Source organism: Peromyscus californicus, unplaced genomic scaffold (genome assembly GCF_007827085.1).
Source record: "Peromyscus californicus insignis strain IS unplaced genomic scaffold, ASM782708v3 Scaffold_8__1_contigs__length_139910024, whole genome shotgun sequence".
NCBI classification, from domain to species: Eukaryota; Metazoa; Chordata; class Mammalia; order Rodentia; family Cricetidae; genus Peromyscus; species Peromyscus californicus.
The window spans coordinates 75,403,797-75,426,651 of NW_026294606.1; the positions used below are offsets into that span (position 1 = coordinate 75,403,797).

General features: G+C 39.4%; 1 protein-coding gene across 5 annotated transcripts in view; it reads right to left on the bottom strand.

The window, feature by feature from the left end:
* Positions 1 to 22,855, bottom strand: part of Abi1 (abl interactor 1) — an 85,713-nt gene that overhangs the window by 12,085 nt on the left and 50,773 nt on the right. For all 5 annotated transcript variants that reach the window (XM_052728905.1, XM_052728906.1, XM_052728904.1 and 2 more), the window contains exons 3-7: positions 17,564 to 17,740; positions 9,592 to 9,606; positions 8,786 to 8,886; positions 6,923 to 7,063; positions 3,239 to 3,339 (exon numbers count right to left, since the gene is read on the bottom strand). In XM_052728905.1, the coding sequence (XP_052584865.1) occupies positions 3,239 to 3,339; positions 6,923 to 7,063; positions 8,786 to 8,886; positions 9,592 to 9,606; positions 17,564 to 17,740 (535 nt within the window). The remainder of the gene's footprint in view (positions 1 to 3,238; positions 3,340 to 6,922; positions 7,064 to 8,785; positions 8,887 to 9,591; positions 9,607 to 17,563; positions 17,741 to 22,855) is intronic.

Consider the following 22,855-nt stretch of genomic DNA (forward strand, 5'->3'; position numbering starts at 1 on the left):
ATTGTATTGAGGTGCTATTCTTAACACAACTAAAAAATATTCTTCCTTATGAATGAACACTGCTAAATACAGTTCCTGAATTTCCCTAGGCCAACTGTTCGTGAACTTCAGCCCTGATGGTAGGTTTCCTCTTGAAGGCTTGTTGTAAGGAAGACTTCTGGGTCCCGTCTTCAGAGTTTTAACTAAGTAGGTCTAGGATAGGGTCCGAGGACTGAGATCTCTACCTCCTTCCTCCATGATAACGACTGGTCGGGCCTACTGCTCTAAATAAGTGGTTTGCAAACGTCCACTCTTAAAAATGAAAAATTAGAAGACCCCCACAAGCTATCCTTGGAGTGGTTTGCACCTATATAATGACCATATTTTAATTCAAAGTGGTACAGCTGTAAGATGCATTAATATGCAAGTCATATTGCATTAGCCATCAAAGTGATGACTTCATGGAGCCTCTAGAAAAAAAAACTCTAACAGAATGAAAAAATTAAACAATGAAGAAAGCTTTGACCTCAAAAATCTTGGAGAACTCTTTTTAAGAACTAATATTTTGAGAACTGGTACTCTAATGTTAATATCTAGAACTGAAACTGATAAAATGGAGTAAATGTTGGTTTAACATTACTAGGTAACAACAGAATTTTGTAAAGTGAGCACATCAACAAACTCCACCAGAAATGTCTGCTCTCCACCCAGATTGGTACATAGAGACATCCTCGTTTTTACTTATCCAGTGATCATAAAAATAGCATCTCATTGTGGCTTCAATGATCATGTTCCAGTTATTAAGTAGGCTGAAAGAATTTTATTTTTACAAAGACTTTTTCTTTCAATGCTATCTCCAATCACATTTTTTTTTTTAAATTATCTCCTTCCCGCTCCCACCTCTATGCTTTTCCCTTGGTATATGTAAATGTTTTGGGGGAAAAAAAGTGAAAATGTTGTCAGTTTATTTTACCTAAATTGAAATTCAGTTCTCATAAAGAACACCTCATTATTCCTATCCAGATTATTGTGCACTTCAAAATTGAATGTTGTTGTAGAATATTAGTTTAAGATGTGTTACATTTGTCTATGCTATGGAACATTTATTTAATGAGGCGGATATGCTGTATTCTTTTATGCTGCATTTGTTCTATAAAGCTGTGTTACTTTGCCTGTCTAATACACCTGATTGGTCTAATAAAGAGCTGAACAGCCAATAGAGAGAGAAACAGGCAGGGCTGGCAGGCAGACAGAATAAAGAAGAGGAGAAAGAAGAACGGGGGAGCGAGAGAAGAAGCAGAGAGGACACCAGGAGCCAGCTACCCAACCACACAGCCAGTAAGAAGTAAAGAAGGGTATATAGAATAGAGAAAGTTAAAAGCCCAGAGATAAAAGGTAGACAGGATAATTTAAGAAAAGCGGCTAGAAAGAAGCCAAGCTAAGGCAGGGTATTCCTAAGTAAGAATAAGTTTCTGTGTATTGATTTGGGAGCTGGGTGGCAGGCCCCCAAAGAGTCAAAGAGCAAAGAGTAAAGAAAACCAACTACAGAATGTAGAAATCTTTATAACTCAGTCTAGTCCTTCCCAAGTAGAAAACAATTTGAATTCATCCTATTAAGAGAGTTATTTCTTTTTTTTTTTCTTTCCGAGACAGGGTTTCTCTGCGTTGTTTTGGTGCCTGTCCTGGATCTCACTCTGTAGACCAGGCTGGCCTCGAACTCAAGAGATCCGCCTACCTCTGCCTCCCGAGTGCTGGGATTAAAGGCATGCGCCACCACTGCCCGGCAAGAGAGTTATTTCATAGCATCCTCAGCTATCTTAAAACCTAGGCTGCATCAAAAGTTTTCAAAGTATGATCCAAAGGACAGCATCAGAGTACCCCCTGTATCACACTACAATTTCCTTTCCATGTTCCACTTCCTGTCTCCACCTTCACCCCAGGCCTGATTGCCTGAATATATAAGAGAGTTCCAAATATGTCTCATGCACTGAAAGGACATCAGTGACACTGTTATTTTAAAATAATTTTTGAACAATAACTGCTAGTTTTCCTCAATCTAAATAAATAGCAAATAAAAACCCCATTAAGTTTGTTATAGGACCATTGTGTATTGCAGTCAAGAGCACTGTTAACTTCAAAGGTCTTTCACTAGAAGACATTAATATTAGACTTAATTCTTTAACCTTAGCATTATCATCTACAATCGAATAACTGTTAAAAATTTGCAATCTATCGGCTACAGGAGCTTACTGCAAATATGCAAAGTGTCATGTAGCGGCTCCCTGAGGCCTATGCAGTCTCACCCTCCACAGTGCTCACTAGGAGAAGTAGGGTTCCAGAGGGAATCAAGACAGAAATGCGTTCCAATGAACGGTTTATGATTCAGGTCAGAGTATAAGAAAACAGAATTAAGCATTCCAAAATGGCAGGGAAATGCAACATACTGGAAAGAAGACAAAGAGAAAAAGAAACATCCATATGCAAAACACATTCAAATGAATAAGAATTTTACTAGGTAAAAAGGCCTTTGAGTTTAGAAATGCAATACCAAAAAATGAGCCTGTTTTTATAACTAGATCATTCTCCTTAAACAATGTATTTGAAAAACTAAGAATATTTTCTTCTAATTATTTTTTCACTATGCTTTATCTTTCAAATGTTTTTTTTTTTTAAATACTGTAAAAGTCTTCCTTTCTGGACAGCCTAGACTACACAGAAATAACCTATCTCAAAAAAGTCTCCATTTCACTGACTAAATTCCAAAGGGTCAACTGAACGTTCTCCCAGAATATGTTAAATTTATATACTTTCTAAAAAGGTAAAATAAATTTTCCTATTTTTAAATCTCATCTTATAGTCGCTGCATTTCACTAAAATAGGTGATGAATCTCATACATAAATTAGGAAAGTCACAAATACATTAGTTTAGCAACACTGACCTTCTGAATGAAATATCATATAATATTGACTTGCTTTTGAAATAATAAACCTCAATCTTAACTATTCACAAAGACAAGTAATACTAAAAGCAAAATGGCCCAAAACTGACCTAACAAAACTATTTCTCTGTCATACACTTACAGCTGGTAAGACCCCAACAACTTTGTGAAAATTAATCTAAAAATACGTTATTAGCCTTTATTATAGCTATAATCACAATCTAATAAATAACTTTTATCCACTATGATTAACTTATTTTAGATTCCCTATGAAGTTAACAAATAGCACAGACTAAACCGGAGGGTACTAGACAACATACCTGGGCCAGCAGTGGGAGGCGAAGGCGTGGGCACAGCGATGGGAATGCCAATACTACTGCTCCCACTGTTTTCTCGACTTCCACTTCCTCCACTGCTTCCACTACAAAGAAGAGAGGCATTTGGAAAATCATTTTTAATGACTGATTTTTAAAAAACGTCATCATAAACTGGAGCTACTATACATTCATTTTAACTTGGTTATAAACCTTTACCCTACTACTTACAACTGTGCTCATGTTTCACTGTTCTTCTAAAACTCTGAAACCAACCTATACAAAACCCGGACTCAAAAACCCGACCTGGCCTTTAATCCCAGCACTTTGAAGGCAGATACAGGTGGATCTTTGTGAGTTCAAGGCCAGTCAGGGCTACATAATGAGACCTTGCCTTAATGTGGTAATAATCTTGAAGAGTTGTATGAGCATTACAATCTCACAGTACAGTGAGTGACAAGTGTCTATTTATTTTATTTTATTTTTTCGTTTTGTTTTTGTTTTTAATTTTCCGGAGCTGAGGACCAAACCCAGGACCTTGTGCTTGCTAGGCAAGTGCTCTACCACTGAGCTAAATCCCCAACCCCGACAAGTGTCTATTTAAAGCCTGATGTGATTAACAACAAAGAGCCTGTTGCGGTGGCACACAGCTTTTATCACTGGCTACAGCTACAGGCTCTAAGTCTGAAGCCACCTGGAGTACACAGTGAGGCTTGTCTCCCTCTCCTTCTTCCTCAGAAACAACAGTGAACCATACCACCACAAAACTGAACATGAGAACACAGACTCAAAATTCAGTGTGACAGATAATACAAAAAGGAATGTACAAGACATGAAATCTCTCCCGATCTCAGAGAAAAGTGAAACAGACATGGTGGCACACACCTGGAACCCTGCACTCAGGAGGCTGAGGAAGGGTATCTTAACTTCTAAGTCAGTCTGCACTCTACAGCAAAGCCAGGTTTCAAAACAATAAACAAGCGGGACACACAGGCGCACGCCTTTAAACCCAGGACTGGGAAGGCAGAGGCAGGTGGGTCTCTATGAGTTTGAGTTTGAGGCCTGGTCTACATAGCAAGTTCCAGGCCAGCCAGGGCTATATAGTGAGATCTTGCCTCAAACGCAAGCAAACAAAGAAACTGACAAACAAAACAAAATATAATATAGAAAAGCAAACTGAAGAAAGGTTCTAAGGAATTTTCTGGAAAACGAGTGTGGTGGTTTGAGTAAAAATGGCCCCCACAGGCACACATATTTGAATGCTTAGTCATCAGGGAGTGGCACTGCTTGAGAAGGATTAGGTGACAGCCTTGTTGGAGGAAGTGTGTCACTGTGAGTAGACTTTGAGGTTTCAAAAGCCCAAGCCAGACTCAGTATCTGTCTCTTCCTGCTGCCAACAAATCAAGATAGAGAACTTTCAGCTCCTTCTCAGCACATGTCTGCCTGTTTGATGCCATGCTGATAAAACCTCTGAAACTTTTAGCAAGCCTCAATTAAATGTCTTCCTTTATAAGGGCTGCCGCGATCATGGTGTCTTCACAGCAATAGAACAGTGAGTAAGACAATGAGCCTAACACAGCAAGAACAGAACAAAGTTTAAATGTAGTCAGGTTTCACTGACTACAATAGCTGCTACTGATAAACTTCTCTTGGGGCCAAAGGTCTGTCCTTCTAGCTGAGACTAATTACTGTCTAGCACACCAGTCCCTCACTATGTTGCCCAGGCTAGCTCCAAACTTCTAATCTCAAGCTACCACCTTCGAAGTACACACCACAGCACCTGGTTCACACTGTATTTTAAAAGCAATATTATTTGTTCAATATGCCCACAAACCCAACAAGGCAAAGAATTACAGTGCCTGGGTAAGACTATTTTATTCTCCAATATGATCAATTTATAATTAGAATATCACATTGTAATAAAAGGTATAAAAAAAGCCACTGACAGAACAAACTAGCTTAAATATGAAATTCTCAACTCATTCAAGCCAGGAGCTCAATACTCAACTTTGTATCAGACCTAGGATTATTTGTCCACTTCAGCTCTTCCACAATTCCTGACTTCAGTGCTTCTTATCTAACATAAGGATAGGAGTTGGCAAATTACACCCTGTGGGCTAAAACTGGACAACAGCCCAATTTTTGCCTATGAGCTAACTTTTTTTCCTAAATAGTTGGAAAAAACTCAAAAGAGGAAAGCTAATTTGCAAAACATTAAGGTTATATGAAATTCAAATTTAAGTACCGTAAGTAAAATTGTACTAGACCATAGTCATGCTCATCCATTTACAGACTATCTATGGCTGCCATGGCACTACATCTGCAACAGTGATTAAAGAACCCATAAACCCTGACATAATGACGTTCTAGAAATATATTTTAAAACAGATGTTCGTATTTCAACACAATGAGCTTCTGGAAAAAATAACAATACTATGTTTTATTTGCTTCTGACCGGCATTTAATAAAAGTCATTCTAAATAACTAGTGGTTGAATAAGATTAAACTAATACTACCTCCACTTTGGAAAAACCATACTTTGACCCTGTAATTCAGCAGCGACATACATAAACCAAGCTAGGTACTTCATAAAGCACTTTGGGCAGCTACTTTCTAAAGGATTTTTTTTTTTTTTTTGGTTTTTCGAGACAGGGTTTCTCTGTGTAGCTTTGCGCCTTTCCTGGAACTCACTTGGTAGTCCAGGCTGGCCTCGAACTCACAGAGATCCGCCTGGCTCTGCCTCCCGAGTGCTGGGATTAAAGGCGTGCGCCACTTTAACATAGCCTAGTTTACCAACTCTGTTCAGAAATCTTTTTCAGAAACAAGCTAAGTGTTCCTCCTCCGACAGGAATCTTCCAAAGAATTCGATATGTCATGTAACTTCTATGGCATTTAACCCTTTGCCTAAAAGCATTGAAGAGTATTTGCCCTGTGCCCTTTTTAATGGGCAGGAGTTCCTAGGAAACGAACCCAGGAGCCTCATACATACTAAAGATATAGCCTACCACTGAGCTATATAAACCCTAACCCGGCCTTAGGACATTTAAAGATGTATTAAAAAAATCATCCTTGTGTCAGGGGGATGGGGATGATGAGGGGTCACACTTTGTTCCAAAATGTCATAAGGATAAATGTCATAAGGATACCTTATATGCAAATTTAAGAGAGCAAAAAAAAATTTAAGCTCTATCCGGGTTTTTTGTTTGGTTCTGCTTTTTGAGACATTGCCTCATGTATCCCAACTGGCCTCAAATTCACTATGTAGCTGAGGATGACCCTGAACTTCATATCCTCCTGTCTCCAAGTGCTAGGATTACAGACGTACTTCATCACGCCTGCTTATGTGGTGCAGGGGATCAAATCTAGAACTTCCTGTATGGTAGACAAGCACTATGCCATCTTAGCTACATCTTCAGCCTCTAAAAAGTCTTTAGTTTTAATCCCAATATGTACTTGTGTCTGTCAAAAAGAGGAAATATATCCTACTAATAGTATACACAAATGAAAACAAACTCAAAAGAAAAACTGAAATTTGATGGATCAGAAATATGAAGAAGAATGATCTCACCTTTTACACTCACTATCAGCATTAAAGTCGTACCTCATTTGTGTGCTGCGGCTTTAAAAATCATCACTTACCAGTCAAAGCATACACTCTCAAGAGTTCAAATGTTCAGACAGAAGTCTTACCTATGTGTCCTTGGTCTCTGATTTAAAGAAGCTGTCCTGCCTGGACTATGCTGGCTTCCAAGTCTCGCAGGACTAGTCATGTAGTCATTAGGAACTGTTGGAGGCTTAACGGGCTCTAACGTTTTGTAAGGGGTATTCCGTCTAAAGAGGAAGAATGAACAAATAGATAATGAATAAGAGAAACAAAATAGCACCCTCCGAAATTTACAGCAATCTCTATCTGAATTAACTATAACAGAATTTTTTTTCCTATTTTAATTTAAAGAAAGTTAAGACTGGCAAGATGGTTCAGAGGGTAAAGGTGCTTGTCACCCAAGCCTAGAGACCTTAGTCCAATCCCTAGAACCCATTGATTTGCACATGGGAACACACACACACACACACACACACAGAGCTGCTCTCTGACCTCTAAAAAGTGTATAGCACAATTTATACACATTGACTCTCTCTTTCTCTAATACTAACAGAATTTTTTTTTTTTTTTTTTGGTTTTTCGAGACAGGGTTTCTCTGTGTAGCTTTGCGCCTTTCCTGGAACTCGCTTTGGAGACCAGGCTGGCCTCGAACTCACAGAGATCCGCCTGGCTCTGCCTCCCGAGTGCTGGGATTAAAGGCGTGCGCCACCACCGCCCGGCTCAGAAAAATTTTTAATAGTAATATAAACAAAAACTTTAACTGTGACATAAACTTTGCTGTCTTAACATAAAAATTAAAATTTATTGCTTTCTTGGGAAAATTATTGGAAAAGGGTCATTTAAAGTTCTAATATCACTAAAAATGTTGGTTATAATCTTTTTAATGATTAATAATATATAATAATAAAATACATTAGACCTAGCTTTGTCACTCATAAGCCTTTCGGGGGGAGGAGGACAAAAAACAACAACTAAGAAAAGTTGGCTACTAACTGATCCCCTCCACAAAAGCAAGAAATTTAATATGGTATTTCCAAGTAACTAATCTTTCAGAAACATCTTGGAAAATATTGATACAATTAGTACCAAGACCGGGGACAAGAAGTTACCACTATCTTTTGCAGCTTTCCAAAGCTACTCTGGTGTGAAGAGGCCTGTGACCAGCTGGTGCACCAAGAGCCACCTGAGTGGTCTTCAGGGTAAGATGCCATGGAACAAGAGAAGCAGGAGATGGAGACTAAGGAAAACTACACAAAGCACACCACTTTTCAAAGGGCCATAAACACACGGGGAGGCACCAAAAGGAACTCTCTGGTTAATCCATTTAAAAATAAAATGGAAAGCAGATTTACAATTTTTAAATGCACAAACAAAAAATGATACTCATTTACACATACACAAAAGATTATTAATACCTGGCATGGTGGCACCCACAATCCCAAAGCTAAGGAGTTGGAAACAAGCAATCTAGCTTACTACTCAGCCAATCTAGCCTCATTGGTGAGCTTCAGGCTAATAAGAAATCCTGTCTTTAACTTAAAGTAAGTGGGCAGCTTTCCTGAGAGTAAAACCTGAGGTTGTCCTTGGGGCTCCACATATGCACATGCACTCATGCATGTACGCCTATGTATACATTAAACACACACATGCATACACACAGGTTATAAAGCAAGCAGACTGGTTTTAGATCCTGCTTAGGGAAGGAAGAATCAACATCAGTCTCAGCCAGCAAGATGGTTCAGAAAGTGATGGTATCCTGCCAAGCTGACACCCAGAGTGTCATCACAGGACCCACAGGCCTTACAAGCTGTTCTCTGACCTCCCTACACACATGCACACACTCACAAAATAAATGAATGGAAAGGGTAGTACCACCAGAGAGAACACAAAACAAGGAAGCATGCACTTAGGGCTCCGGAATTCTTTGTAGAATGCAGTTGAATTCATACCCCAAAGTTCCTCGGCCTGACACAGGAGGGCTTGGTGGTTTCTGCGTGGGAGGATTTGTTCTCGACAATGTGCCAGTTCTTGCAGGCTGGTTATTTCCGTGCTAAAATGTGGAATGAAAGATTTTATTTTTGTATCAACTTGTTCTCTTGATGTTTTAACATGATGTCTTTTCTTTAATATCAGAATGTGAAGTAAGGATTCCCAGACAGTACTAATACAGTTTGGTATTATATTTTAAAAGTTCAAAAGCCACCTGCATTCAGTTCTCCCCATCATTTTGTGCTACTCTATCAACTTATGCAAAATACAGGTGAGACTACTAGATTTTATATTTTATTGTCAGACATATTCACTGATATCAAACTTATCTATATTCAAGAATTAGGATCATTAAAATGCTTGAATAAACATTTATATTTCATAAATGTAAACCACAAAGCTGTCAATCTGCTAAAATACTCGTCTCAAGTATAATTTTTATCCTAATAATTCAGCAACAAAATCACATATGACGTCTGGGAAACCTAACTCTAAGTCAATGGAAGCAAAGCAACTGTAAAAACATGAGCAAAGCAGTAACTGTTAGCAAGATTAATGTTCCTAAAGTGCAAACGTCAATATATCTTGGATATATTAACACAGCCAAGCTAAACACTGATTTGATCTAAATTTGAGCATATTTAATCTATGTAAATCCTACAGGAAAAAGCAGACAGACATAAGAGTTTTCACATTTTAGTGGCTCTGCAGCCTCTGTCAACATAGAGGAAGTACTGTGGATCAAATGATAAGTAATGTGTCTTACCTTGGCTTTTAGCCACTTTATGTTGGCAAAAACAAAAAAGAGGGGAAAAAGTAGAAATTAATTCTAGGTAAGTTGTATCTGACAGGACAGGTTGACATTTTTATTACTGAATTTATGTTAACAAGCTTTATCCAGCCATATTTCATATACACTGTAAAAGAAAAGTATCTATAGGAACTAGGGAAATATTTGTATGTTACACTTATTTTCCCACAGTACTGGGAACTGAACTCAGGACTGCACACATACTAGTCAAGCACTCTACCAATGAGCTACATCCAGCCACCAAGTTTCCCAGACTGGGGTTGAACTGACTTTGTGGCCCAGACAAGACTTGAGTTTATGATTGTCTTGCCTCAGCCTTCCAGGTAGCTGGGATTGCAGGCTTTTGTCACCAGGTCTAACCTACTTGCACTTTTAAAAACAAGTTACTTTCTAAGGAAACTACCAACTAATTAAGCCAATCACAAGTAGGCCTCAACATTTCTTAGGTCAGCATTTAACCCATGCATCTAATCCAATTGAATTACACATGACTGGGAGCTGGAAAGGCATCTCAGCAGTTAAAAGTATGGGATGGCTTCTGCCTGTAATTCCGGTGACAAGGGGTCAAATGCCCTCTTCTGGCCTCCACAGGCACTACACTCATGTGCACACACCCCTATACACACATATATGCATAATTAAAAATAAAAATATTTTTAATATGACTTAAACTATAATAATACAGACGATATATAAAGCTATTTTAATTATTAGTATACAAGATCTAAGACTTTATTGGATAATGAAAGCCCAAGTCATTATTTGAGTGGTAGTATTATACTATAAAAATATAAACCTTGAATACTAAAATTTGAAATCACAGTTTAAGGCTAGGTATAGCTAGCTCAAAAGTAGTTTAATATGTGGAAGTCTCTAAATTAAACCCTAATACCACAAAAAATATTAAAGTAAATAACTAATGAACATATGGTTAAACATTACTCAGATATTAAGAGCGCATACTGCTTTTAAAGAGGGCTTGCAGACATTCTACAGGACACAGAGAGAAACTGACTGAGAGACTCTAGGCCTGTGGGCTGAAAAATGGATGCCCCAAATTTGCAGAAGACCTTTGGGTGACTGTCCAGGCAGCCAGCTCTCTCTGTCATTCTAGATTATGGGAAGTTGCTGACAATGTTCTTCCTGTTTACTTAGGTAATAGTATATCCTTCTGAGGTCTTTGATGGAGTTAAAGACTAGACAGTTACAATTTTCCTTGGTTATGATAAAAGATAACTTAGATATGAAACTTTAGACTCACAAATATAGGATAGATAAAATATTTTCTTTAATTTCTTTAATTTTGTCAAATACAAATAGACTAGATATTATAACTGTAATTTTTGCTTGATAACTGATCTATTATATGTAATTTTACTATGTTAAAGCCTTCCTTTTTGATTAGACAGAAAAGGGGAAGTGCTGTGGAATGTTCTGTGTGCTGTGAATGTATGTTGCTCTGATTGGCTGATAAGTAAAATGCTGATTGGCCAGTTGCCAGGCAGGAAGTATAGGGAGGATAAGCAGACAAAGAGAATTCTGGGAAGAGGAAGGCTGAGTCAGGAGTCGCCAGCCAGCCACAAAGGAAGCAAGCTGTGAAGGCAGAACTGAGAAAAGTTACCAAGCCATGTGGCTAAACATAGATAAGAATTATGGATTAATTTAAGTGTAAGAGCTAGACAGTAATAAGCCTGAGCTAATGGCCAAACAGTTGTAATTTTTTAAAAATATAGAATAAAGAGGGCTTGAGGTGGAGCTGGGTATGGTGCCTTTAATTCCAGCTCTTGGGAGGCAGGGACTAGCGGATCGCTGCATTCAAAGCCAGCCTGGTCGATGGAGAGAGTTCCAAGCCAACCAGAGCTACAAAGTAAGACTCTGTCTCAAAATAAAATAAAAACTCACAATTTGCTTTCAAATTCAGAAAATGATGTGGCCTAATACATCTCAGTGTTTAAAAATGAAATAATGAGGCCGGGTGGTGGTGGCGCACACCTTTAATCCCAGCATTCGGGAGGCAGAGCCAGGTGGATCTCTGTGAGTTCGAGGCCAGCCTGGGCTACCAAGTGAGTTCCAGGAAAGGCACAAAGCTACACAGAGAAACCCTGTCTCGAAAAACCAAAAAAAAAAAAAAAAATGAAATAATGACGCCCCAACTAAAGCTTGGGAATGTAGCTCAGTTGGGAGAGTTTGTAGAGCGAGCAGCAAATGCTGGGTTTCATTCTCAGCATCACATAGCTCAGGGATGGTGGTATACTCCTGAAAACCTAGAATTTGGGAGGTTGGTGCAGCTACAAAGCAAGTTTGAGGCCAGTTTGGGATACAAGACAGCCTATCTCAAAAATAAAAACAAAAATATGGGTGGTGTGTTATGAATAAGATAATATATGTGTATGTATAAAACTGACAAAGAATAAAAACATTTAAAAACAAAACTATAGAAATGAAATCATCTACTAGTAGCTTGGCCAAATTCTAACTGAAGAATGAATATTCTGGAAACACATTTCTAGACTATGTAAGTCTTGAGCAAGCCTACACTACTAGGAAGCTTGTTGCCATGTTTTTACTGAAAAGTTCAGTCAAAATTCAAAATGAGGGCCGGGCAGTGATGGTGCACGCCTTTAATCCCAGCACTCGGGAGGCAAAGCCAGGTGGATCTCTGTGAGTTCGAGGCCAGCCTGGGCTACAGAGTGAGTTCCAGGAAAGGCGCCAAAGCTACACAGAGAAACCCTGTCTTGAAAAACAAAACGAAGCAAAACAAAAAATCAAAATGAAAGAAAAGCTACCTTAACCTGTGAGAGACGACCAGCTAGCACACCTGTAACAATGTGCTTGATTCTACAGTGCCAATCCTTAAACCATGCCATTAAGAAAAAAATCCTGTTTCTATAGTTTGTCTATAAAGTTTTAAGATTTTGATTTCTATCAATAACATCTGGTGTTCCCACAAGTATCTGCCATTTTTCAGATGACCTCAAAGGCAACACCAAATAAAATCTTATGCAAAAAATTCAGTATCTTCCAATCTAGCAGGATCACTGCTAGAACTTTGGTGATCCTCATTGTTTAAAATAGTGTTCCTCAGCCGGGCGGTGGTGGCGCACGCCTTTAATCCCAGCACTCGGGAGGCAGAGCCAGGCGGATCTCTGTGAGTTCGAGGCCAGCCTGGTCTCCAAAGCGAGTTCCAGGAAAGGCGCAAAGCTACACAGAGAAACCCTGCCTCGAAAAACCAAAAAAAAAAAAAAATAGTGTTCCTCACTGTCACCTGGGAACACTGTCTGGAAACCTACCTAATCACCACATCACACACCTGGGTGTGAAATAATACATTTAAATAAGATCCTTGATAAGATATACTAGTGTACTACATAATCTATATGTATGATGACTATTTACCGTGTATGCACTGTGTCTTATATAATTGTGCATAGAAGTATTCTAAGTACACATTTTCATTTCTTTTTACTGAAAGAATACAGACAAAAACAAAAAAGCTCAGCATTTATATGTAATCTGTTCCCAGACGAAGGAACAACAAAATTAAATGGGAAATGAGTCTTTTATATAACCCTGCCACTCACTACACAACTGTGTAACTTTCAACTTTTGTTCAAGCTCAGCTTCCTCTGTTGAACAGTTTATGTAATGTAAACGTGCTCCAAATGAGAATGTTGTAAAATTCATCTCTGACTCTTTTTTTTTAAGTAATTTATTTATTCTTATTTTATGTGCATTGTTGTTTTGCCTCTATGTATGTCTGTGTGAGGATATCAGATCTTGGGAGTTACAGATAGGTGTGAGCTGCCATGTGAGTGCTGGGAACTGAAACCCAGGCCTCTGTAAGAGCAGTCTGTGCTCTTAACCATTGAGCCATCTCTCCAGCCCCCCATCTCTGACTCTTAAAGCTCAAATATACCTGCTAGCAACTAACAATACTGTATATGGAATGTCTACTTAAATATTCCCAAACCAAACATAAACAGAATAAGACTTTTGTATCCTTAAGATCTCTCTTCCTCTGCACATTTAAAATTATGAATGAGTAATTTCACTATTTACCTGGAATATGAAGTTAAAAGCAGCAATAGAATTTTCTCTGAGTACACTCTATTTTTCTACAGTAATTGTCAAATGACAATGAGACCAATTCTTTCTGGCTCTCACTCATCTTAATAAAATTGAAGCTTTTCAAAGTAACACCCTCCATAGATATTATACTGTTAAAAATAGTAAAATCAGAAGAGGTAGGCTAGAGAGAGTTCAGTCGTTAAGAGCTCTTGCTGCCCTTGCAGAAGCCCTAGAGTTCAGTTCCCATCACCCACATTTACAGTAGTTCACAACTGACTGTTATCTCTGTCCTATTCTGCTTTTTTTTTTGAAGTTTTTGGAGACAGGGTTTCTCTGTGTAGCTTTGTGCCTTTCCTGGAACTCACTCTGTAACCCAGGCTAGCCTTGAACTCACAGAGATCCGCCTGCCTGGGATTAAAGGCATGTGCCACCACCACCCAATCTCTGTTCTCTTCTGATCTCCAGAGGGACCAAACACACACATGTGGTATACACAGTACATACGTGTACACACACACACACACACACACACACACGCACGCACGCACGCACGCACGCACGCGCACACACACACACACACACACACACACACACACACACGCACGCACACACACGCACACATACACACATGCACAGTATGCACAAGTGCTACATATATGTAGCACACATGCAATCTACACACATGGTACAATACAGGCAAAAACATTCAAGATAAAAAAATAAGTCCGGAAAAAAAAATTTAAAAGAACTAATAATTTAGAGACCATTAAAGCTGAGCAGCCCTGGTGTTCTGGATTCCTACAAAGCAAACTAAAACGGAACTCCATAACTGACCAGAAACCCATAGTTAACCTTAGAGACTTTACCTTAGAAAACAGCAACTGATTATAACCAATAAAATGTCTCTGTCTTATTTTCTTGATCTTCACCTATGATCTTCACATAGGCACTAAACATATACAACAGACATTCCTCTGTAAGTTACAAACTAATTTAAAAATCTGTTCGTTGTTATGCTTACCAAAATTAATTCTAAATTTCTCTACTAAGTATTCAAGCCTTCCTTCCTATGCTCATTTGGAAATGCAGTACCTGTTTGCAAAATGGTCTTTTATGTTCTCCATGTGCATACTCTGGCAGGTTCTGCATACTGGGTTCCTCCTATCAGTATCTTATTCTGTTTCCCAAAAATCTAGCCAGATTTCCTGAGTTTATTTTTATTTTAAACTCCTAAAAAAAATTATAGAAACCATATACTTTTCAGAATGAATGTATTAAATATTTAAATGCTATTTAAATGTGCATAATCTATTTAAATGAAGCCCAAGTATAGAATACACAAATTCCAAAACACTAAAATTTGTATTACAAATAAGATGGAATATTAATCTTAAGAGCATGAAAATCTTGGATATAAAATGTGGTAGCTACGCAGGGCAGTGGTGGCGCACGTCTTTAATCCCAGCACTCGAGAGGCAGAGGCAGGCGGATCTCTGGCTACTGGCTATGGGTGGGTTAGGACTTCTGCTGGTCTTTTCTGTGTCGAACACACAAGTTTGCAAGCGCCACTTTGAGATCTTTGGTAACAGTTAACTCTGCAGCTCACACATGATTGAGCCTGTATGATAATGAGTATTCAAAGACAGGTAATTCCTGGGGGGGCGCTCACCAACCTAAGACAGAGCGCCTGTGTGGCCTGGACAGGCGTGTCCATGATGGGTAAGGTAACCTGCTGACGTCGCACACAACCTAAGTCAGAAGCTCATTTATTAGTAAAAGGGGGACCTGTAGGGCCCTGCCTCCCCCCCACCCCCACCCCCCCCCACCCCCCACCCCCCCCCCCGCCCGTTTTGGGTAACTGTTGCCTTGCTTGCTGACCTTGATATCCTCCCTATGCTAATTCCCTCCCGAGTTTCAACCTCCTGAATGCTTAAGGGAAGTTCTTTGTCTGTGTATCCTACATAATGGGTGTTAACAGCTTAGATACAAGATTGTAAAACATCCATAGCAAACTTCTGCCCTCCAGGGTTCTCCCATTGTGCTGTAAGCCTGTATTTAAGACCTCTTCCCAGCTGGGCCGTGGTGGCGCATGCCTTTAATCCCAGCACTCGGGAGGCAGAGGCAGGTGGATCTCTGTGAGTTCAAGGCCAGCCTGGGCTAAAGAGTGAGCTCCAGAAAAGGCGCAAAGCAAAGCTACACAGAGAAACCCTGTCACGGAAGAAGAAAAAAAAAAAAAAAAAACATAAATAAATAAATAAATAAAAATAAATAAGGGGATGGGTTGGTCAGGTTTTTTGTTTGTTTGAGACAGTCTCACTGTGTGGCCCAGCTGACCCAGAACACTGTGCAGACCAGGCTAGCCTTTAAGCTTGTGGTCATCCTGTTCCTTCTGCCTCCTGGTACTAGTAGTATTTCTTCTGAGACAAGGTCTCACTACATAACCCTGGATAGCCTGAAACTCACTCACTAGAACAGGCTAGCCTTGAACTCGGAGATGCACCTGCCACACCCAACTATGGTATTATTTCCTAATTTCACACATATCTATAGTCCTGTAGGAAAAAAGATAAGAGTATGAAAACTCTTACAGAAGTCATAAAACCAAAAAAATAAAACAGTAATAAGGCCGGAAAAAAGTAATTGTGTGCATTTTGTATGTATACAGATAAATGTGACATCTATCAGCTTCAGATTGGTTTCACGTCTATCAGACTAACCTCAAATTTACTATGTGAGCAAGGATGATCTTGAGCTTCTCTATTTCTAATGCCCCTGCCTCATGATACAAGTGCTAGGGACTACAATACTGTACCACCACTGTACTACTGGGGCTCAAATCCAGGGTTGTACTCATGCTGGGCAAGCACTCTACCAACACATGCCAGTTTCTAAAATATACTGTTCTCACTGGCCACCCACCCTTCTTAAGTCTTGGTCTAAAACATTTAGTTACCAAAGCAATGTGATTATATTTCAGAAGTATATACTTAAAACTGATTAGTAAAAATTGGGGTAATATTATCTTACTATGATAAGCACTTTTTTAAAAAGTGTTTTAATGTTTGCATTTTTTAATAGTTAAAAAGAAAACCACATAGGGTACACAAACATTTAGGAATAAAAGGCCAAATTATTTACAATTTATTTTCTAAACCAATCATAATCTATGATTTAAAGAATGGCTTTTTCAAGTTGTGTGTTTGTTTGGCCTGTTGTTGTTGTTGTTGTTGTTGTTGTTTGTGGTACAAGTAACAGCACTGTGTATGGAGGAGATCAAAGGAAAACTTTGGGGAGTCTGTTTTCTCTATCCACCATAAAGGTTCTAAGAACAGAACTCAGGTCAAAAGGTTTAGTGGCAAGTGCCTTTACCTGCTAAGCCATCCTAGCAGCCCAGCTTTTTCAAGTTTTTAAGTTTTTCCAAGTAGTGCCTATTCTGTGGATTAAATTCTACTCCAAGCTTAGTCAAACATGTAACTCATATGAAATTAATTTTCTCAAGGGCTAGAGGGATGGCTCAGTGATTAAGAGCACTGGGTGCTCTTGCAGAGGACCCAGGTTCACTTCCTAGCATCCACATTAGTGGCTTACAACTATCCACAAATCATTTCTAGAGGCTCTAAAGGATCCAGTGCCCTCATCTGACCCCTGAAGGCACCAGACATGCATGTAGTACACATATACATATACAATCAAAACATTTATACACTTACATCTTTAAAATAAATAAATTTTCTATGAAAATTATAATACTGCTAGTTAAAGGGAATCTATCAAATAAGAAAATCCTATCACAATTTCTATCCAAAATATTTATTGAAAATTCAAAGTAATTCACACTTAAGTAATACAAAATGCTTACCTTAACGCCATGGCCCACATCATCCAGAACTGTGTAGTCGATAGGTTTCCGAATATACCTGACAGGGCGCTCCATATTTGCAGGTGCTATTATTTTGTGAGTTCTTGATGTATTCTTATTTGTTGTCAAAATACCAATCTCTCTTCGAGCCACTTTTTCTTTATGAATATCCACAGTCTATATTTTAAATTTAAATAGAGCAAGAAAATATTATTTGGTATAGTAGATAATATATATGCTGTCCATATGCATTGGACCATGGGACTGTGTCTTGTACCTATTTTCTAATGAGTATGTCTCTTCCTTCAAAATTAGGTAAATTAATTTCCTTAAGGTTCAAATCAGGAAATACTTAATAGATTTTCTAAAGCAACTGTTGGAGGAAAATTGTCTCCTAGAAACCTGTAATGTGTGGAAGGAGAGAGGATGTCTGCTTGGTCACTTTTACTTTACTAACAGATACAACAACAACAACAACAAATCAGTGATTACAGTGCAATGATATAAGTGCTGTAGTGGCACGCACAAGTTACTTGAATTAATGTAAATGTGTGCAGTGCAAGGCTTCACTTAAAGGCTTTACAGATTGACAGGTTTTAAAAGAGAAACAGGAGTGTAAGAGGCAAATATGGAAATTATTGAAGGCAGAAAGAACTGCACAGTGCAGACAACGTGAAAGGAAAAAACTTAAACAGCAAAGGTTATAGTTATCAGCAAGTCTCCTACATACCTGTCTGGTTCATCTTACCCAGTAGGAGCCTATGGAACTGTTTTTAAAGTAAAACATTTGTGGAGGAGCTAGGATATAACTCACTTGCCAGCATGTACAAGGCCCTGAGTACCTCAGCAAATAAAAATACATTTACAATTTTCATTTAGTCATCAAACTTCACAAACTGGACAGCAGGCTGGGAAGGGCTCAGTGGTTTCCAGCATAGACAAGGCCCTGGGTTTAATTCCTAGCATTGAAGAGGAAATGATGCCTAACTGGGCAACACATTCTCTTTATCTTTGTTGTGTTTAGGTGAGACACTGGCTTACTACCTAGCCCCGCTAAGCCTGGAGCCTGCTATGCAGACCAGGCTGGCCTCAAATTCACAAAGATCCACCTGTCTCCTGAGTGGTATATTGACCAGTCTGTGGGCTTTTATTATTACAGACAGGTATCAAAATGCTGGTGAAGGTAACTGGAACCTAAGAAACTAGATCAAAGAATCTAGAAAATTCTTAATGTCAGCTCTAACTCTTCTACTAAAAATCAAGAAATTTTCTATTCTGTGTTTTAAAGGCAGAGTACCATAAACAGCCGATATTGTCCTCAATCTTAAGGCAATCCTCCTTCCTTGGCCAATTCTAAGTATTAACCACCACATCTGGTTTTCATCAAGAATTTTAGAGATGCTACCCTATGCATGCTCAATAAGCAACATTAAGATAGACTTTTAAAAACAATGATACTACACACAGATTGAGTCCAAGTCAATGAAAGGATGCAAAACCTTATTGCCTCTGCCAAAAAGTGGTATGACTCTAGCTGCTGACCTGGGTCTTGCACAGTATATGGGCCTTTGGGTGGACCAAAAAATAACAGCTTCCCTTACAGCATGAAGTCACCACACCATCCAACACAGAAAGGAAATGGCTTCTGAGAACTGGTACAAAGCTGTTCCCTCCCAATATCACCCTCACCCTACTAACTCTCACCTCAATCACCGTCCCTCAGCCACTTTAAAGAGAAAAATAATTAGAAATGTCACTTCAAACTAGTATAAATTACTTTGGGGACCTGTTCAAAACTGTGTGGCACTACTGGATAGAGAACAGCAACGCCTTCAGGGGGCGATTGCTGCTCTGAGTGGAGTTCTCAGTGGGGAAGGGAAGCTAATGAGCTCTTTTTCTTGGTAGAGCCTTTGGAAGCCATTTAATATCTACCACTGTAGTCTTCACTGCTGAAGACACATAGTGGTTGTCTGTATTATACATGCTATACTGTGAACGGTCATCAAGTCTATGGCTACTAAACAGCCCATGTAGAGATGCACTAGTGGCTTTAACGCTTTACACTACGGCCCCTTTCAGTACAAGTCTCTCTGTAGGAGGGCTCTCCACTGCAGTGGCTATAATTGGAATTCAACGCCTCCCTGACACGACTACTAAGCATTCCCATGTTGAAAAGATCCTTAATTTAGGATGTCTATTGAAGTCCAACAACAAACAAGATTGAAAAGCCAACAACTTTCTCTTATTACAAGGAAATGGAGTATTTGAGAATGCAGCTAGGACAGAGATAAAGTTTAGTGGTAGAACACTTGCCTAGCATGTCAAACAAAGGCCCTGGGTTCTGAGGGGGACAGAGAGAGATAGTGTAGCCAGGCTCTCCTCTACGGCATCTCAGGATCCTATGAAAGCTCGGCTGCTCCCCCTGTTCTGTCTGCCACCTACACCAAAGTTCCCTAAGTGCCTGGGCCTGTGATGATTCAACTACTCAAAGCCTATAAATGTCCAACAGGTATCCAACAGGCTTCCATACTGTTCAACCTTGGTGCAGATGAGACAGAATTGAAAAATAAATGTTGTTGCTTTGCCTTGTGGGCAGAACTTTATCCTAGAGAACATCCTTTTATGTTGCTGAGTCCTGACCTATTACCAATGGCCTAGCTTTTTGAGCTACCTTTTGAAAAACTAAAGCATGATATAATTTAAAAAGTGACATAATTCACAGACTGTTCACAAACTGTGGAGATGGCTTTAGTTGAAGATTGAACCACATGGGCATTCATACAGACATTCATTAGTAAAGAGTCATTATCTAATGAAAACAAAGTTTGCACTGTACATTGCTGCCAATTCCTCTTCATACCAAACACAACATACCTACCACCAAAGTAGATCTCAGATGATCTAACACAGAGGCTACCACCTCTTCCCAGAACTGAGTCTTGGAAAGAGTGCTGTTACATGATAGTAGCAGACTGGCTCCACAGGACCTTGGCTGCCTTCCTTCCTTCCTCTCGCTTCCTCTGGTCCTCAGTCTTGTTGACTCTTTTGCAGGGTCTGGTATTGGCTATTCACAAAAAACCACCTGATCGGCCACACTACTCTTTGATAGTATCAGGTTTTTTACTGCAATTTACAATCTGACAATGTGCTTTTAAGTCACAAGTCACTCAACAATGGACTATTAGCTGAGGGACTGATAGCTTCTACATTCTCCACCCACAAGCATCTTATATTGAACAGCTCCTTCAAAAAGCAACTCAAGATAGTCTCTCACAGACCTCAGCCACTTTGCTTCTTCCTAAGTCTGCTTGCTTTTCTGAGTTACTGTGAAGGGTAACTTTTCTTTTTCATCTCTCTGGCTCTGCTCTAAGTGTGCTTTCCCTGACACCATGAGTTTCCCTACCGCTTCCCTAAAGCCCCAACTAGGCCATGTGGTTGCCTGCTGCCATGCAGCAGCTTAGGAACTCAAGCTGCTTGCTTTTTTCCCTTCTTTACTTCTCCATTCTCCTCCTCTAGGCAGCTTCCACCATTTACAGCTTGCCTGCCTTAAAATTTTTCCTTTAAACTAATAAAATTGCCCTCAAGCTTACCCCCAAAACAGGCAACTCAAAATACTGAAAGGGTTGGGGATATAGTTTGGTTGGCAGAGTGTTTGCCTACATATACACTCAGGAGGCAGAGACAAGAACATGAGAAGTTCAAAGTCATCCTCCTTGGCTACGTGAGGAAAGAGACGAGCTTGAGCTACAGGACACCTAGTACCAACAAGCAAACAAAAACAAAACCTAAGCCCTTAACCCATAACTGAGCAAAGGAGGACCTGGATTACAGCTCAGTAGTAGAGTATGTATTCAGTGTGCACAGGGTCCTGAGTCTGATCCCCAGCACCACAAGAGAATAGGGGAGAAAATAAAGAACGTAAATAGACAATTTCTCCAAAGAAGATAGGGAAGATATCTACCAATGCACACTTGGTTAAGTACACTGTTCATCATGACCCCCGGTGGTGATGGTACCATGTGGATCAAAGTGGGAGGCATAAAAAGATCACCATAAGTTTAATTAAAATGTCTTTTCTTCTTGCAACTAACCATTCCCAACAACAGGCCTTAAATACTGAGTGTGCACTGATTTTCTGACTGTGAAAGGAAGTCAATAACCTTGGCACCCAGGGGAGAAATACATCTCAGAGGGTAAAGAAAAAGGAGGTACTGGATCTGTCTTTGAGATTACACCTGGAGCTTTCTTCACAAAATAAAATCCTCTAGTACAGTTACCACAAGCCATTCGAACATTCTAAATTTAACTGACTTGGCGGGACCTGCCCAAGCCCTGCCAGACAGCTCTGACTATTATTTTCCTTAACTTCATACAACAGTCTTTTGGGAACAAGAGGATGCTCAAAAGCCCTTGATTCTCTTGTGAAAAAGACCCATCAATACCTCCAGGTATCTGTTCTATCCCCATTCCTACATCTATCATTCAATCATTCCAAAGGACAAATGAATGCCACCTCGCTGGTGGCACAGATAAAACAGAACAGATTGTACTGCTTGCCTTCAGGTACACTCTCCAAAATAAGGTACTAATTACATGAACTGAAGTGAGAAGCCTAAGGCTAACCAAGATGGCACACTAGAGAAACTGTCATCCTATGCTTCTCAACTTTAGTTAGCAGGGGGCAATTCTAAACAGGGCAGCGCATTGTTTAAAGAAGCAATCCTAAAGGAAAGTGCAGCTGTGGAGTACTTCCTGTGTAAAAATCACGGAGTAACAAAAAATGTTGTGACTTGTAATTAGAGGTGATCATAAGAGACCTTCAAGTGTTTAAGGAAGGCTATTCTTGAGGGAGTGGAGGGATCCCACAGGAAAACTAATAAGTTAATTAGATATGTTCTGAGGCAATTATTCCTACACTGGAAGTCATCCAGTTAGATTTACAATTTGTCCCTGGCTAGCTAAAGCAATCAATGACAACCACCGTGGCCCTAGGGGCATTTGTGTCAGTTCAATTCAGTAGCTTGGATTGTTTTGGATGACAGAATAGCAATTCCGTTTGCAAGACAAGGCCCTATGTGCACAATGTATCCTGCAATACCTATATTCATGCCTTAGGCCAAGTGGAAAGTCAGTACAAGAACTCAGAGAAAGCCACCTGGCTCTCTAAAGCAGCATTTTGCATTTACTCAGCTATTTGGGTCTTAAATCCTGGGCAGTGTAAGTGAGCTCAGCATTCACTGGGTAATAACCTCAATTTCAATGTCTTTCTTTTAAGTTAAACAGAACAGATCT